At 51.2% G+C, this 16,147-nt stretch overlaps 1 protein-coding gene across 3 annotated transcripts in view; it reads left to right on the top strand.

Annotated features, from left to right (window-relative positions):
- Positions 1-320: 320 nt before the first annotated feature.
- The window catches only part of IFNGR2 (interferon gamma receptor 2), a 32,862-nt gene continuing 17,035 nt past the window's right edge, over positions 321-16,147 (top strand). The window contains exons 1-3 of one of the 3 annotated variants that reach the window (XM_082723976.1): positions 321-403; positions 4,443-4,768; positions 15,415-15,533. In XM_082723976.1, coding sequence (XP_082580102.1) covers positions 15,508-15,533 — 26 coding nt within the window. In that variant the 5' untranslated portion in view covers positions 321-403; positions 4,443-4,768; positions 15,415-15,507. Of the gene's footprint in view, positions 404-4,442; positions 4,769-5,194; positions 5,442-15,414; positions 15,548-16,147 lie in introns of those variants that run through there. The other 2 variants (XM_082723974.1, XM_082723975.1) reach the window with 2 other exon arrangements.

The raw sequence follows: 16,147 nt of genomic DNA, 5'->3' as shown, positions 1-16,147 counted from the left end.
ATCACAAGTGGGCAGACAGGCAGGCAGAGAGAGAGGAGGAAGCAGGCTCCCTACTGAGCAGAGAGCCCGATGTGAGGCTCGATCCCAGGACCCTGGGATCATGACCTGAGCAGAAGGCAGAGGCTTAACCCACTGAGCCACCCAGGTGCCCCAAGACAGCGATATAATCTTAATCCTTCCAGGAAACAGGGATCAGATTGAGTTTCTTTAAATTACGAAACAAGCGAGGCCTCATTACACAAACCTGCCCTGAGAACCCATGAAGAAATCTGAACCCCACCTCTTCCAGTCTACACTGGCAACTTCCCAAAGCCCTGGGCCCTGCCCCTCGAGTTGCTGAGGATTTCCCAAGAGACTCACCAGGATCAGGAATAAGAAAGCGTTGGCATGCACCTAAATACAGGTGTGTCTTCACTTTTTAAAAAGGTTAAAAGCGGGGTGCCTGGGTGGCTCAGTGGGTTAAGCCTCTGCCTTTGGCTCAGGTCATGATCTCAGGGTCCTGGAATCGAGCCCCGCATCAGGCTCTCTGCTTAGCAGGGAGCCTGCTTCTCTCTCCCTGTCTGCCTGCCTCTCTGCCTACTTGTGATCTCTCTCTCTGTGTGTCACATGAATAATTGAAATCTTTAAATAAATAATAAAAAAGTTAAAAGGACTCATAAAATTTCCTCTTGTCTCTGCCAAATCTCTAGATACTACCCATCCCCTGCTTCACAGAAGTATGGAATGCATAACATCGCCTTCTGTGATAGTCTTGCAAAGGTCCCTCAAAGAAGGGGTGAAGGACAAGAGAGTCTGTATTTCTGTAATGAGGTTTTATGGAGTCCCACCGGAAGGGGGAAACCGGAAATGCAAATTTGCTGGAAGATGCCAGGGAGTCCCATGACAGACTCCATGAGAAGACAAGCCCCAGGCCCTGGAGCCCTGAGCTGAATTTTTCCTTGTACTTGTATGCCAAGCGCTCTGCCCTTGCTGTTGGCTTTTGTCAAAACAGAGGACTCAAGTGACCAATCAAGGCTCCACTTAGCCGTGCTTAGGGCCTGCTTTGGGGGCCTGAGTGCTCGGACATTCACCCACCTGCTCTGTGGCGGCAACCCAGGCTGGTATAGAACAGAAGAAGGTAGTGGTCAGGGAGGGCAACCAAGTCCTCAGGGAGTGGAAGCTCCACTGGAGTTTTGAACTTCAGGTGTTCCCAGGGGGAGAGGTAAGAAGTGAAGGAAGCAGGGCAGAGAGCACGGAAGGGGGGAGCACTATCTTCCCTCAGGAAGGTCGTCACCAGAGGACAGACAGATGGACTAGCAGGTCTTGTCAGGGAGTCGCAGAAAGGATGATCTGGCCGGCAAAGCCAGGCCTCGAGAAGGGGAGAAGCATGGGGGGGGTGAGAAGTTTGGGGTGAGAGGCAAGCGATTCTGTAGCTAATGGGACTAGCCGAGAGCTTCCCCCACCGCTTGTTGGCTGTGAAATTTGGGGGTGTGTTCAGGCAGGTTTGGGTCAGAGAAGCAGAAGCACCATGTGGGGTGTGTGTGAGTGTGATAGGAGTTTGACCCTGGGCAGTCATGTGAGGGCTGGCGATCCAGTGTGTAAAGGTCTGTTTTTCCTGTGTCTGGAGCTGGAGCACGCAGCTCTCAGGGCAGGTGGTGGGGAAGGGAAGGTTGGAGATCACCAGGACAAGCTGGGCACCAGAGCAAAACCAGAACCGCCGGCCAGTCAGTCTCTCCCCATCTCCAAGCCTCCAACCTGATGACAGCGCAGGTGTCCTGCAGGAAACACTGGTGCCCTTTGTCGTGGAGCTCACGCGCTCCTGGCCCAGGAGACAGGGAAGTGATGCAGAAGATCCAGCAGGAGTTGGGGGAGGCTCGGGTCCCTGCCACGCAGGTGACAGCGGATACGCCCCAGTGCTAGGAATTGCAACAACGCCCCGTGCCCTGCCCCAGCCTCCTGGGAATGAAGGAATCTGGCTGCACTTTCTCAGTCTTGTACAAAAATATCCTTCCCTGCCTGTGCTAACTTGAAACTGCTCAAGAGGGGAATTCCAGGAAATACAGTTACAGCTTTGCCAAACTGACCCAGGACGAATCCCCGCAGGACAAGTTATTTATTTCTCTGGGCCTCAGTCTCCTCATCTGTGAAATGGGAGTTGTAACCCCTTAACTGTGAGGACTGAGTGATCCGACCAGTGGAGCAGCCCCCCACTGGGCCATCAGCCAATACTGGCTTCTTTCTGCCATCCTTCGGCTACACTCCTGAGCGAGAGATGAGGGGAGCACCTCCAGGTTATTAGCATAAAGAAAATATTCCGGGAAGACGAACTGGTTAGAAGGTAGCAAATAAATGGAGAAAGAAGGAAGAATTTGGGTTTTGTAAGGCGGAGGTTTATATAAGTTTATTAATTATTATATTATTTATATTTACATATTTTTAACTTATTTGTGTAACTATTTCTATTATATTATTTCTATATATTATATACATAATATATTATTATATATTATTTCTATTAATTATTGTGTTCATTACATAATATTATTAAAGAATACACAACTGGAGCGCCTGGGTGGCTCAGTGGGTTAAGCCTCCGCCTTTGGCTCAGGTCGTGATCTCAGGGACCTGGGATGGAGCCCCGCATCAGGCTCCCTGCTCAGCACAGAGCCTGCTTCTCCCCTCCCTCTACCCATCCCCCATATTCTCGCTCTCTCTCTCAAATAAATAAATAAAAATCTTTAAAAAAAAGATATACAACTAAGAATATAAAATTAGGTACAAAAGTATTGACTTTCTATGAGAAAATAAATCACAAGTCACAATTTTTTTAAAGCTGCCAAATACCACTAACATTGTAACATTCAGAAAAATAAAATACCTGTATTAATTAAATGTCTGACTCTCTAATACATTTTAATGCACGTCTTTGTGTGATCTTTGCCTCTACCCATGAAAACCTTCGGTAATATGTTCTGTATGAAGAACAGAAAGTTAATTCAGTCTTTCTTCTAGAATGGTTTTTCAAAGTGTTCATTACTGACAGTGTAGAAGTTTCTTTTGACCTGACCAGTTTGTTGGTGATACGTGGTATCAAGACACATCTCAAAAACAAACAAACAAACAAAAAACCACCACCCTGTAAGAGAAGCATGTTAAAGGAGAAGTCAGAAAGAGAAGAGACAGAGGTCCTAACAATTGTGGCTAAAATCTCTTACTTTGCAGATTTCAGAGAAGCCTATGACCATGCCCCTGCCATGACAGAGGAAAAGGTTGTGCAAGGTGGTGGGGGTGGGGGGAGCTGGGCTTAAGCTTTCCGTAGTTTCACAGTAAATCTGCCTCCTAAAGAAGCTGCAGAAGGGAACCCATGCGCGTGTTATATGCAATAACCCAGGAATTGCATGACAGCCTGGGGGCCATATGTGGAACCAGACAAAGGGCAGTGGATGCTTAGACATCTTTCCCAGAAATGCACCAGGACCGCCTTCTTGTTCTCTTTAGGTGGAGGAGCCGGCTGGGAGTCAGAGCCATCTAGCTATTAGCTCAAAAAGCCAAAGTCTTCAGCCAGGAGGAGCAGGAATAGGCAAAAGCCAAGCCCTGAAAATTTACCTTTCTGCGGTGATCAAGCATGCTTGGCAATTATTCTCAGTTTTAGTAGGGAAGATCTCCGGAAGGAGATGGTTCAGCTGGAAAAAGAACAAGTACTCTCCTCCGGGGTGGTGCAGGAGGGGGGCGTGGTTACCATCTCCCCTTCCAAAAAAACCCTTGTCTTTTCCTCTGAGAACTCTACATGGGGGAGATCACAAGCGCTCCCTGACCTTGGCTGAGATGGATGCGTCTGTCCTTTCCTTTAAGATGATATTTTTTTCTTGATTATGAAACTAAAATATGCCCTTGGTGGTGGTGGCGGTAATAAAAAAAGAAGACCATTACCATTCATAATCCCATTACCTACTGCGTGTGTTTTGGTGTGTTCCCTCCAATCATTTTCAATGTGCAAGGAGTCTGACTCACATACTGCCTTTTTTCACTTAACGTATAAACATGTCTCTGTATCTGGAAAACCTCGAAGCATCATTCAGATCATCGCTAGGTGTTTCATCACATTTTTTGTTTGTTTCATCACATTTTTTTACAACAGTGGCCAATTTCAAGAGTTCTACAAAATATTATACTAATAATAATAATAATAATAATAAAAAGAAGTTGGGGACTCCGATCCGGCTCAGTCAGTACAGTGGGAGGAGACTTTTGAGTTCTGGGTTAAGTTCTAGTCCCACATTGGGTGTACTTCAAAATTAAACCAAATAAATAAATAAGTAAATAAAATGTAGGAAGTCCAAACGTAAAGCCCTATGTTGCCAAACGCTATGCTGCCAAGGTCTTCACCAGAACTCGGTGACCTATTCTTTAATTCTGGATGTCCCCCATTCATTCTGTTCTTTGCCCGTTTTCTTCCATGTCAGCTGGGTTTACGGCTCATCTTGGGAGAAGCCAGAAGACCCAGATCCTGGCCTCAAACTGGAGAGCGGCTCAGGCTGGGCGAGTAGGCCTCCCGCCCCCCACGGCGCCGCACCCCAGCGCGGCGGTTACTTCCTCATTCACTTCCCTGCGCCGAGAAGGGCCGAACCCACACACCCACACTCCGTCCTGAAATGGGGGGCCTTTCTCTCGCCCTCCTCGGTACCCTGTGCGCCCTGTTCCCCAAAGCCCCGCACCTTCCTTCGCCCAGGCCCTGTCTAACCACTGTGCCCTTAAACCTGTTTTCAAAAATGGATTAAAAGCGTCAAGGGTACGTTAGAGGCTAAGGAAGCTAAGTTTAAACGGAGGGAGGAATCGGGGACCCCCACGCATCTCGGAGCAGCAGCAGAAGAGCGGATGATGGGGCGCGGGTCGGGAGGGCGCGGGTCAGGGGGGCTCGGCTCGCCACGGGGGACCCCGGGGCCGGGGGCGTCGGGGGTCTTCCCGGAAGGGCCGCAAGCCCCAGAAGGTGGACGTCCGGCGGGGTTCCCGCTCGGCCCCTGGTCTGCGCCGGGCCCGGGCAGCCGGCTCCGCGCTCGGGGAGGCAGAGCCCCGGGCCCTGGGCCGAGCCGGGCGCCGCAGGCCGCGGGGAGCTGGGTGGGGGCCCGCGCGGGTCGGGGCGCCGGGAAAGTCCCGCGGCCGGCGGGGCGGGGCGGGGCGCGGCGGGCCGGGCTGGGCTGTCCCGCCGCCCCGGGACCGCGTCGCCGCAGCTCGGGAAGGGGCGGGCCCCGCGCGCCCTGCGCTCGCCATGGCCGCCGGGGCAGCTACGTGAGCCGCTCGGCCGACCCCGCGCCGGGGCCGGGCCGCCCTGAGAGCCGCCGCGGAGCCTGCGGCGCCGGAGCCCCGGGCCATGCGGCCGCCGCCGCCGCCGCTGTCGCTCCTGTCGCTGCTGCTGCCGCCGCTGCTGCTGCTCGGCGGCCACGGCACCGCGGCGCCCCCGGCAGGTAAGCCGGGCCCGGGGAGGCGTCGTCCGCAGCGGGGAGGGGGGGGGGGCTCCCCGAGGGGTGCCGCGCGCGGGGCAGGGGTCCGCGGGGAGCCCCGAGTGGAGCGGGAGCTGGCGCGAGGCCCGCCGCGGGTGCGGGGCGTGGGCTGGAGCCCCGGGAATTGCGCGCAGTCCCCCGGCGGGGAGCCCGCGGGCACCGGAGCGGCCCCGGGACCGCCGCCGCCCCTCCCGGCCACCCGGGCGCGGGTCACCCTCCGACGCCGGAGACGCTGCCCCTGCTGCTGCGGGACTCGGGCCCCACGGCGGCCCCTCTTCTCCCGCCCCCGCGCCGCCGCTCCCCGCGGCCGAGTGCGGCCGAGGTCCGCGCGCCGCTGGGCGTGAACAAAGGAAGAGAGAGTGCGGGGCTCCGGCGAGGCCGCCTGTGCGGGCCGCAGGCTCCGCATCCTGGCCAGCCTGACCGCGGCCCCTGCTGCCCCGGGGGCCTGAGTTAGAAGCGGGGCCCAGGCTCGCTTCCTTCCTCGCAGCTGCGTGCGGCCCAAGTCAGCCGCAGGCTGGAAATGTGACTCAGTCCCACCGGGGCTGGGGATGTGTTTGAGAGTCCAGATGCTTCTTTTCCCAGGATCGGACAGGTGAGGGGGTGGGCAGCACTCAGAAGTGCCCCGAACCCCGGTCGTGTTGGTGTTGGCGGCGGGGGGTCCAGGGAACCAGACTTTGAATCCCGGCTCAGCTCCCGTCCAGACAGCCCTTTCCTAGGTCAGTCTCGTCCCTCTGACACTAACTGCCCGTATTTAGTACTCAACAGCCGAATCTAAAAACTCCGAGAAAAGACAAGACCGCGGTGAGGAAAGTGTTTTGCTGGTTCTTTCCCCAGGACAGACTGTCCCAGGTTGGGGAGCTCTTAAATAGTCTCTAGAAGGTAGAAGTTTTCGCCCATGTGAAACTCGGGGTGTGGGTTAGGTCTCTTTCTTCTGCCAGCATCACTTAGAAAGGCTCTTACATTCCACAGCTCCTTGATAAGGGGAGCCTTGCATGTGAGGCTGTGTGCTCTGGGCCAAATGGTGGGTTTCTGTTGAGACAGATGGATTTGAATCCTGACTTCACCCCTCCCCAGCTTCAGGTCTTGAGCAATCTCTGTTCTGCCCTCCCCCGGCCTCCTTCAGTTGGAATCTGGGCTTTGGCAAAATGTTGGTAACTGCCGGAGCAGAGTGATGGGCTTAGTGCTGGTTACTTTCAACTAGTGCTACGGCTCACTAGTGGGGGTCTATGCAGCATACATGACCTCACTGCTGTGAGTCCCACTGGGAGAGAAATATTTAAAAACTTTGCTGTTTGACATTGCCCAACACCTAAGGCCATGCCCCTCTTTCTAGTAATTTATCTTTTAGTCTTCTACCAAAGTTTGGGTTTGTGTGATGAATGAGAAATAAACTGGTGTGGGGGCACCTGGGTGGCTCATTTGGTTAAGCATCAGACTCCTGATTTCAGCTCAAGTCATGAGATCAAGCCCCACGTCAGCTCCCCTGGGCATGGAGCCAGCTTAAGATTCATTTTCTCTCTCTCTCTCTCTCTCTCTCTCTCTCTCTCTGTCTCTGTCTCCGAGTGCCTCCCTCCCCGAGTGCCTGGGTGGCTCAGTCATTAAGCATCCACCTTTGGCTCAGGTAGTGATTCCAGGGTCCTGGTATGGAGCTCTGCATGGGCCTCCCTGCTTGGCAGGAGGCCTGCTTCTCCCTCTCCCACTTCCCCTGCTTGTGTTCCCTCTCTCGCTGTCTCTCTGTCAAATAAATAAATAAAATCTTTAGGAGAAAAAAAAAAAAAGATTCTACTCTCCCTCTGTTGCTCCCCCCACAAAGGAAATAAAATATCCTTCATCATAGATCCTTTGAAAAATAGCACTATGCTATACTAATCTGTTTTGTGACTACTTGAAATTTTTTTCATAATAAACTATTAGAAAAACTAACTGGGATATTTTAAGGAGACACTATGTTAATCAAAGCACAGAGTGGAACTATTAACAACTAACAATAGAAAAATTTCCATGCTTTTTCATAATTCACAAGTGTCCTGCAGTAATCATGAAATGGCTTTTACCGTCAGAAAAATAAATAAATAAATATTGGAAACAAATTTTTAAAAAGGAAAACTTATAATATCTACCCCTTAGAGGTGTTTCAGGGATAACATATGTAAAATATTGGACCTGATCTAAATTGTAGCGTAGGGGAGGAAAACTTTTCCTTTCTTGCCTTCTGGGTTCTTCGACTAATCTAATAATTAAGTTGACATGAGACAGAGTGACAGGAGAAAAATATTTAATTTTGTTCCTATGGGAGCTTATAAAAATATGAGGGTCGAAGAAGCGACCAAAGTTTTCACCTTTCCTACCTTTTAGATATAGAAATAGTGATTTGCAGAGATTTAACCAAACAAGGGGGTTTGAGTTTGGGGTCGCAAATTAATGAGGAAGTAACCAAGTTTGTTTATGCAACCTTCTCAGCCTCCAGTTCCATCTCTGAGTCAAGATGCCCTTTGCCCTCTGGCTATAGGGAGAATACCATCACAAGAGAGATTCAGTTCCTGCTTTCAGGGGGAAAAAGAAAAGTCAGAAAGAATGTCCTTTTTGCACTGACTGTTTTTTGAGTAACTGTAATTCCAAATAATGAACGTGTAAAAAGAAAAAAAACAACATGCCGAAGTGACATATATTGGGGTGGCATATTTTGGTCCCTTCAGTAGTAATGCTTTAAGCAGTGGCCGTTTGCTTTAGATCAAAAATTAATCAGCCCCACTACAGTGCAGTAAATCAACCGTCTTTCTGACCATCGACCTGAACGTTGAAGAATTGAGGCTTTTATTTGTATTCGTACCTGCTCTTAGTTTAGTAGTAGGTTGGAAAGACACTTGTGCCATAGAATTTTGTTACCATGATTTGCTGGCTTGACCATCCAAAGCTGCTGATGCACAGAGAGGCTGCTGAAAAAGACAGTAAATGCCCCAAAACAGGAACCATTGCAAATGAAGGTGCATTAAGCAACTCTTTTCTTTTAAGATTTATTTATTTGAGAGAGAGCGTGCAGGGGGAGGGGCAGAGGGAAAGAGAGAAAGAGAGAAGCAAACTCCCGCTGAGCACAGAATCCAACACAGGACTCGATCTCACAACCCTGAGATGGTGACCAGAGCTTAGATCAAAAGTTGGGTGCTTAACTGACTGAGCCACCCAGAAGGTCCCGCAGCAAGTAACTCTTGTCTGCCCATCCACTCAGCAGTTGAAACTACTAAGCAACTGTCATGTTTTGGGGCAAACTGAAAATGATAGTAATAGCGTTTATTAGGCTCCTTTTCTAGGTCAGACAAGGTTTTGTAAACATGCACTGTCTTTCTTTTCCCCACCATTCTCTTCAAGTAGGAGATAGCCCCATCTGTTCTCAAGGAGACAAAACTGACCTTTTTAGGTGGGGACAAATGGTCTGGGCAAGTAAGCAGATGTCTAGGACTTACTGACCAGAGCAACTTGCTGGTTACAGCTGAGCGTTCGGGGAATGCTTTTTGATATCTCCTCACCTGCAAAGTCATGGACGTTCATCATAACACCCCATCCATGGGAGGAATCTGAAGGGTCTTTGGATGTCAAGATTAAATGATTAATTTTAGTGTGAATTTATTTTAATGCACTTTATTTTATTCTCTGTGTGTGATGTGTGGGAGTTTTTTGGAAGATTTTATTTATTGTATTTGAGACAGAGGGAGAGATCATGAGTGGGGGTGCGCGAGGGACAGAGCTGAGTGGGGAGCTCCATGTGGGACTCGATCCCAGGACCCTGAGTTCATGACCCGAGCCGAAGGCAGACGCTTAACCAACTGAGCCGCCCAGGCGCTGCTCTGTGTGTGATGTATGTTAACCAAACTGTCTTTCTGAGACCCAGGCTAGCCTTTTCTTAAATACGCATAAAGTCTCAAATGCCTGGGTCCAGGCTGCATCCGAGGTCAAGGGCAGGGCAGGAAGGGGGCGCAGGAGGAGCTCTAGCTGTGAGTGGCAGAGAATACTCTTCACACGGGTGATCACTACGTCATCTCTTACCATGAGTAGCTTGTGGGTGACTGCCCGCATAGACTGCGGAGAGGGAAGGGACTGGAACTGTGTACACCCTACCGTTACTACGAGCTTCTGTCTCATAAGAGCTGGGGTGTCATTAAAGCCCTGGTGTCCACCTCCAGGGACCGTCTTACTTCCTGGTGTTGTAACAAATCACCCCCAGTTGAGCGCCTTCAAACAACACGTAAGCAGTGCCTTTACACAACGAGAGAATGTATTGTCTTACAGCTCCGGAGGTCAGAAGTCAGATGCTGGTTCCACTGGGCTAAACTGAAGGTGTCCATGGGGATGCATTCTTTTCTGGAGGTTCTAGAGGGAGAATCGTTGCCTTGGCTCCTCCAGCTTCGGAGAAATGCCGCTGTGATGACATTGGGTCCACCCAGCAATTTCTGGATAAGCTCCCTATTTTAAGGTCTGATGAGGAACCTAAATTCCATCTACACCCTCTGTTCCCCTTTGCCATGAAACCTAATATATTCACTGAACACAGATATCTTTGGGGAAGGGTTGCTATTCTGCCTACATCAAGGGCAGACCATCAATTACATGCTCAGCGCGGGGCTCGGCGCCCCGTCGCGGGTCCCTGAAGACAGCGTCTGGGTGACCGGATGCTGCCCGCCACCTGCACAGGCAGCCGTGCCATGAGGAATCGGGACACCCTGAAATAGTCACGTCTTAGACATTTACTCAAACAGCAGTGTCTGATTTGCCCTTTATCTGCTATCTTGCGCGTGCCCCTCGCTCCAGCTCCAGGAGAGAGGGCATGGTTCCACGATTCAGGAGAAAACCGAGGCTCAGCTGTGTCAGCCGAACCTGTGGCTGTAGGTCACAGGATCAGGATTTCAGCCTAAGCCCTTTGTCCGTAAGTTCTGTTCTCCTTCCACTGAGCCCTTGCGGACACGTTGGACAGCAGGCACCATGACCCTAGATACACTGACTCTTTGGAGCCAAGCAGATAGGTCACAGCCCGGAGCTGTCCACCCATGCCCTGCTGCAGCAGAGACCAAACAAAAGGGAGGAACTTGGGCATAAAGCAAGGAAGGAAAAAGGGAACCTAAGCTCTGCCTGGTTTACGAGTGGAAGAATGAACCGCTGAGGACCAGAAATCGGTTATATACTCTCTGAAGGCAAGCCCACCGCTGGGCTGCAGGCCAGTCACTCCCCAGATCTGGAGTGCCTGCTCTTCCAGGCAGGGGGGATAAAACAGTCCCCAATTCAACAACACCCAGCCTTCCCGGAGCTCCCCACTCTCGTGTTCAGAGGTACCGTCGATAAACCGTTAGCAATGTGGAGAGGCACGGGCCACAAGGTGCTCGCCCTGTCCTCAGCCCCATGCATAAAACTAGGTCGTTCTCTCCTCATAACGACACTGCAAAGTCTGTACTGTACCCATTTTACAGATGATACAACTGAGGCACAAAGAAGTTAAACAACTTGCCCAAGGTCCTAAGGAGCATGCAGCTTTGAACTCGGGCTGTCTAGTTCTGGAATCCATGCTCCTAAGCACCGTGGTGTAAACAGAGGACCCAGGTGGTGACTTAGCACCACGCGGGTAAGTCAAGCAGAGACAGGGACCCCCACGCCCTGCGCGTTTTACACAGGAAACCACTCTAGTGAGAGCAGAGACCGGAAGGGAGTAGGGGAGAGAGCTGTGGCCTAAGGGGAAAGAAGGTTCCAGAGAAGGAGCTGCAGGGGCAGGCTCTGAGTTTCCCAGGAACAAGGAGGGCCCGTGAGGGCTGTGGTGCAGAGGCGAGGCAGTTCAAGGACGGGCCTTCTGAGAGGTGCAGAGGGCAGGGCGGTGAGGCAGTTGCTACGGAGTGGGCAGTCTCCGGTGCTTCATTGTGAAACCCTCGGTTTTAAGACTTGTTATCATCTCTGAATGTGGTAGGGCAGGGGATTCCAGGAAAGTCAAATGTCAGAGTAACACTGCGGGGCAGCTCCCCACACGTCGGGAAAATGAAAGCTGAAGAACGTAGAGGGCCCATCTGGAGACTCCACGTTTCCGGGGAAGCCTTTCTTCTGGCCCACCTGTCACTTGGGGTGGACCCGCCCTTCCTGCTCGGGCCCTTGGTGCTTCCTTCCTTAGCTGATGTCTGGATCTTGGAGATCCGGGCACCAGGAGACAGTCCTCCCCAGAGACGGGGGCATGGTGAAGGGCACCGCGGCAGGCGAGATAATGGCCCCCAAAGATATCCACGTCCTAAGCCCCAGAGCTTGTGGCTGCGTGACCTCATGTGGGAAATGGACTCCATGGTCCCAGTGTCGTCACAAGGGTCCTCAAAAGATGGAAGAGGGAGGCAAGAGAGTCAGACCAGTGTGGTGACAGCATGGAAGGGAATCGGCCTGGTCTCCTCAACACGGGGTCCTGGGGAAACAGCCACACGCAGAAGAAGGAAACCGGACCAGAAGCTTTCTCACACCGTATGCAAAGATAAGCTCAAAATGGATGAAAGACCTAGATGTGAAACAGGAATCCATCAGAATCCTAGAGGAGAACACAGACAGCACTCTCTGTGACCTCAGCCGCAGCAGCTTCTTGCTAGACACATCTTCAAAGGCGAGGGAAACAAAAGCAAAAGTGAACTATTGGGACTTCATCAAGATAAAAAACTGCACAGGAAAGGAAACACACGACAAAACCAAAAGGCAGCCTCCAGAATGGGAAAAGGTATTTGCAAACAACATAGCTGATAAAAGGTTAGTATCTAAAAGAACTATAAAGAACTTACCAACTGAATGCCCAAAAAGCAAATAATCTAGTTAAGAAATGGGCAGAAGACATGAACAGACATTTCTGCAAAGAAGACATCCAAACAGCCAACAGACACATGAAAAATATTCCACGTCACCTGGCAAGAGGGAAATACAAATCAAAACCACAGTGACTTACCCCCTCACACGGTCAGAGTGGCTAAAATTAACAACACAGGAGATGACAGATGCTGGCGAGGATGCGGAGAAAGGGGAGCCCTCCTACACTGTTGGTGGGAAGGCCAGCTGGTTCAGCCATGGTGGAAAACAGCATGGAGGTTCCTCAGAAAGCTAAAAATAGAGAGGCACCTGAGTGACTCAGTCGGTTGAGCACCAGCTCTTGATTTTGGCTCAGGTCATGACTTCAGGGTCATGAGATCGAGCCCCAAGTCGGGCTCTGAGCTGCACAGTCTGCTTGGGATTCTCTCTCTCCCTGACCCTCTGCTCTCTCTCTCCAATAAATAAATAAGTAAGTAAGTAAATAAATAAATAAATAAATAAATTTTTTAAGTGAAAAATAGAACTACCCTTTGGTCCAGCAATTGCACCACTATTTAGCCAAAGGGTACAAAAATACAGATTCTCATGGGCACAGTGTTCCTAGTGGCAGGAGCAGCAATAACCAGACTGTACGGAGAGCCCAAATGTCCACCGACTGAGAAATGGGTGGAGAAGACGGGGTCTGTGTATGTGGTGGAATGTCACTCCGCCATCCAGAAGAATGAAATCTTGCCCTTTGCAGCAATGTGGATCTAGCTGGAGTGTGCGATGCTAAAAGAAAGAAGTCAGAGAAAGACAAATACCGCGTGATGTCACTCATGTGGCATTTAAGAGACAAAACAGATGAACACAGGGGAAGAAAAAGAGAGAGAAAAAAAAAACCCAAAGCATTGGAGACTCTTAACAATGGAGAACAAATTGAGGGTTGGTGGAGGGAGGTGGGTGGGGGATGGGCCTTCAGCAGAGCCTATGTTGTGATGAGCCCTGAGTGTTTTAATTACGTAAGTGATGAATCACTGGATTCTACCGCTGAAACCAATACAGTAAACACTGTATGTTCACTTAAATATTTATTTTTTAAGATTTTATTTATTTGACAGAGATCACAGGCAGGCAGAGAGAAAGGAAGGGAAACCGGCTTCCTGCTGAGCAGAGAGCCCGATGCGGGGCTCCATCCCAGGACCCTGGGATCATGACCTGAGCTGAAAGCAGACGCTTAAACCACTGAGCCACCCAGGTGCCCCTAGAACTTAAATATTTAAAAAGGGGTACCTGGGTGGCTCAGTCAGTTAAGTGTCTGATTCTTGATTTCAGCTCAGGTTGTGATCTCAGGGTTCTTGGGATCAAACCCATGTCAGGCTCTAGGCTCAAGGCGGAGTCTGCTTGGGTTTCTCCTCTCCTCCTGCCCCACCTGCTCGTGCTCTCTCCCTTGCTCTCTAAAATAAATGACTAAATCTTCAAAAAAAAAATTTTTTTTTTGAAAAATAAATAAATAAATGGGTAGTCACTTAAAAAGAAAGAGAGAGAGAGAGAGAAAAAAAGAATCAGCCCACTGTTGCCGGGGGAAGGAGTCAGAGCCAAAGAATGTGGGCTGCTTCTAGAAGCTGCAGGGGGGCAAGGAGCCATTTCTGCCCCAGAGCTTCCAGAAGGATCCCAGCCCTGCCAACACCCAGACGCTACCTAAGGGAGAGCAGTTTCAAACTTCTCATCTCCAGAACCGTAAGCGATCGAGCTGGGTTGTTTTAAGACACTGAATCCGTGCCACCTCGTCTCAGCATCCATGGGAAACTGCGGGTCTCTGACGCTGCTGGGCGCTGGGCCCTAAGGAAGTCCCCCCCCCCCGGGGGCGTTGTCCAGTGCTCACTGCGCTCTGGGGTCTGCGGCCCCGCACAGCAGCCATGGGGAGCGAGCTGGGCCTGCCCAGCAGAGCCTCCTTCCAGGCAACCCCAGCCTGCCTTTGGCCCTCATGCAAATTGGTAGAAGTGCTGGTCCGCTGGTTGAATAAGGATTATTCTGGAACTGAGGCCCGCCTGAGCTCGGGGCTGTGGAGACATCAGGCATTCTGGAGGTAAACAAGTGGCCACGGACTCTTAGTAACACGTCTTTCAGAGGAAGAGCCAGACAGACACCACTCTTGAGATGGGATGCGTTTCCCGAAAACATATGGTCTGAACTTCCTGCTCCGAATTCTGGAGCAGCACATTTTTCAAAACCCTTCTTTCCACCTCCTGGGCGTTGGTCGCTCATGCTTCCATCTCGGAGAACAGCCCGTCAGGATCATATTTTCTTGCAAGAGAAGAGCCTGCAGCAGTTGTGGTCCCCAGCCCAGTCCAGGTCACCCCAGGAGGGCGGCTCTGACCTTGGCGGTGGCTCCCCAGGGTGGGTGTTATTCGCTGTTTGTAGCCCTCAGCCTTCACCGTGCCTGAGAATCAGCTGGGAAGCTTGTTGGAGATGTGGATTTCTTGGTCGGGGGTTGGGGGTGGTGGCTGGTGGTCTGTGCTTTAAGCAGGACCTTGGCGACTGTGATACTGGGGGTTCTTGAGGAACAGCGTGACCCTTACGAAGCCCAAAGGACATGTCTTACCCTCCACGTGCCTTTGTGGTTTGCACACCTGGTTTGGGGCTTGCATGTGTGAGTGTGTATGCGTGTGCATGGAGTTTAACACACTCCGTTGATGCGAATGCACATCTGCAACTAAGGCTAGTCTGGGGCCAATGCGTGTCACATGGCCACCGACTCAGCGTTCACTTACAGACAATCCAGTTGTTTACCCCTTGCTCCTGAAGAAGACCGTGAACCCAGACTGTCAAGTTCACCTGCCCAGCCACACGTGCTTATTTGGGATAGAGCATGCATTCCAGTGGAGCCAGACTCTGGCACCCGGGCCCCGTTGCTAAGAACTGCAACCTGCGGGCCCCAGGCCTCTCTTTCCCATGGGCTGTGTCACTGGTGCCATACTTAGTCCAAGGCCAGGGTGAGGGGACATGCATTAGGCAATAACCATTTCTGCACTTGGACAGAAACGGAGTTGTGCATTTAAATATTGTTGTAATCCGATTTTTCTCTCTCAACCCTCCCCTGCTTTCTCTCTCCCCTCTACCCCTTCTCTTACTCCCTGCCCCTTTCAAGACTCTCTCTCCCAGCTGCCAGCTCCTCGAAACCCGAAGGTTCACCTGTACAACGCCGAGCAGGTTCTGACTTGGGAGCCGGGGTCCCTGAGCAATGACAGCAGGCCGGTGGTCTACCAGGTGCAGTACAAATAGTAAGCCGGATCCTTCTGTTGGCATCCTTGCGGGAAGGGGTGCGGGGAGCCCCAGGGCCGGCGGCTCCGGCTTGCCTCTTGGCAGGATGGCCAGCAAATCCGCTGGAAACAGATATTCCTCTTGTACTTTTAAAATCTCCAAGGACAGAGATTTCACAACCTCCCACCATGCGAAGGCTTAAACGGCACTGGTGTCGCAGAGACTGGGCCGCCTACCTACAGGGCTTCTTAGTTGGGGGGCGACTGTCGTCTCTTTGGGTTCAGGAGAGGTTTGTAGAAGACAGCTTCCTGTCTTAAAAGGGCAGGAGGCACCTTGTAGCTTTCATCTTCCTCGAGTTTGAAATATCTGGTTTATTGAACTTTACAGGCCAGATTTGGCCTAAGTGAAAGTATTCACTTAGTTGCTACTAATTCTCAATCTCTAAAAGGGGTTTTCCATTTCACACATTCTTCTGGGCCCTCCTCTCTCTCTCACCGGCTTTCACACTTTCTCATCCCTTGGTGTACAAAAGAAACACACAGGGGAAGAAGTAAGACAAAATCGAAGTCCTCGGTGGTTACATGTTTACTGGGTTACAGAGGCTAAGAGAAGACGAAGTT

This window comes from Mustela nivalis, assembly GCF_964662115.1.
Source record: "Mustela nivalis genome assembly, chromosome: 1".
NCBI lineage: Eukaryota > Metazoa > Chordata > Mammalia > Carnivora > Mustelidae > Mustela > Mustela nivalis.
This window is presented reverse-complemented; position numbering and strand designations above follow the sequence as displayed.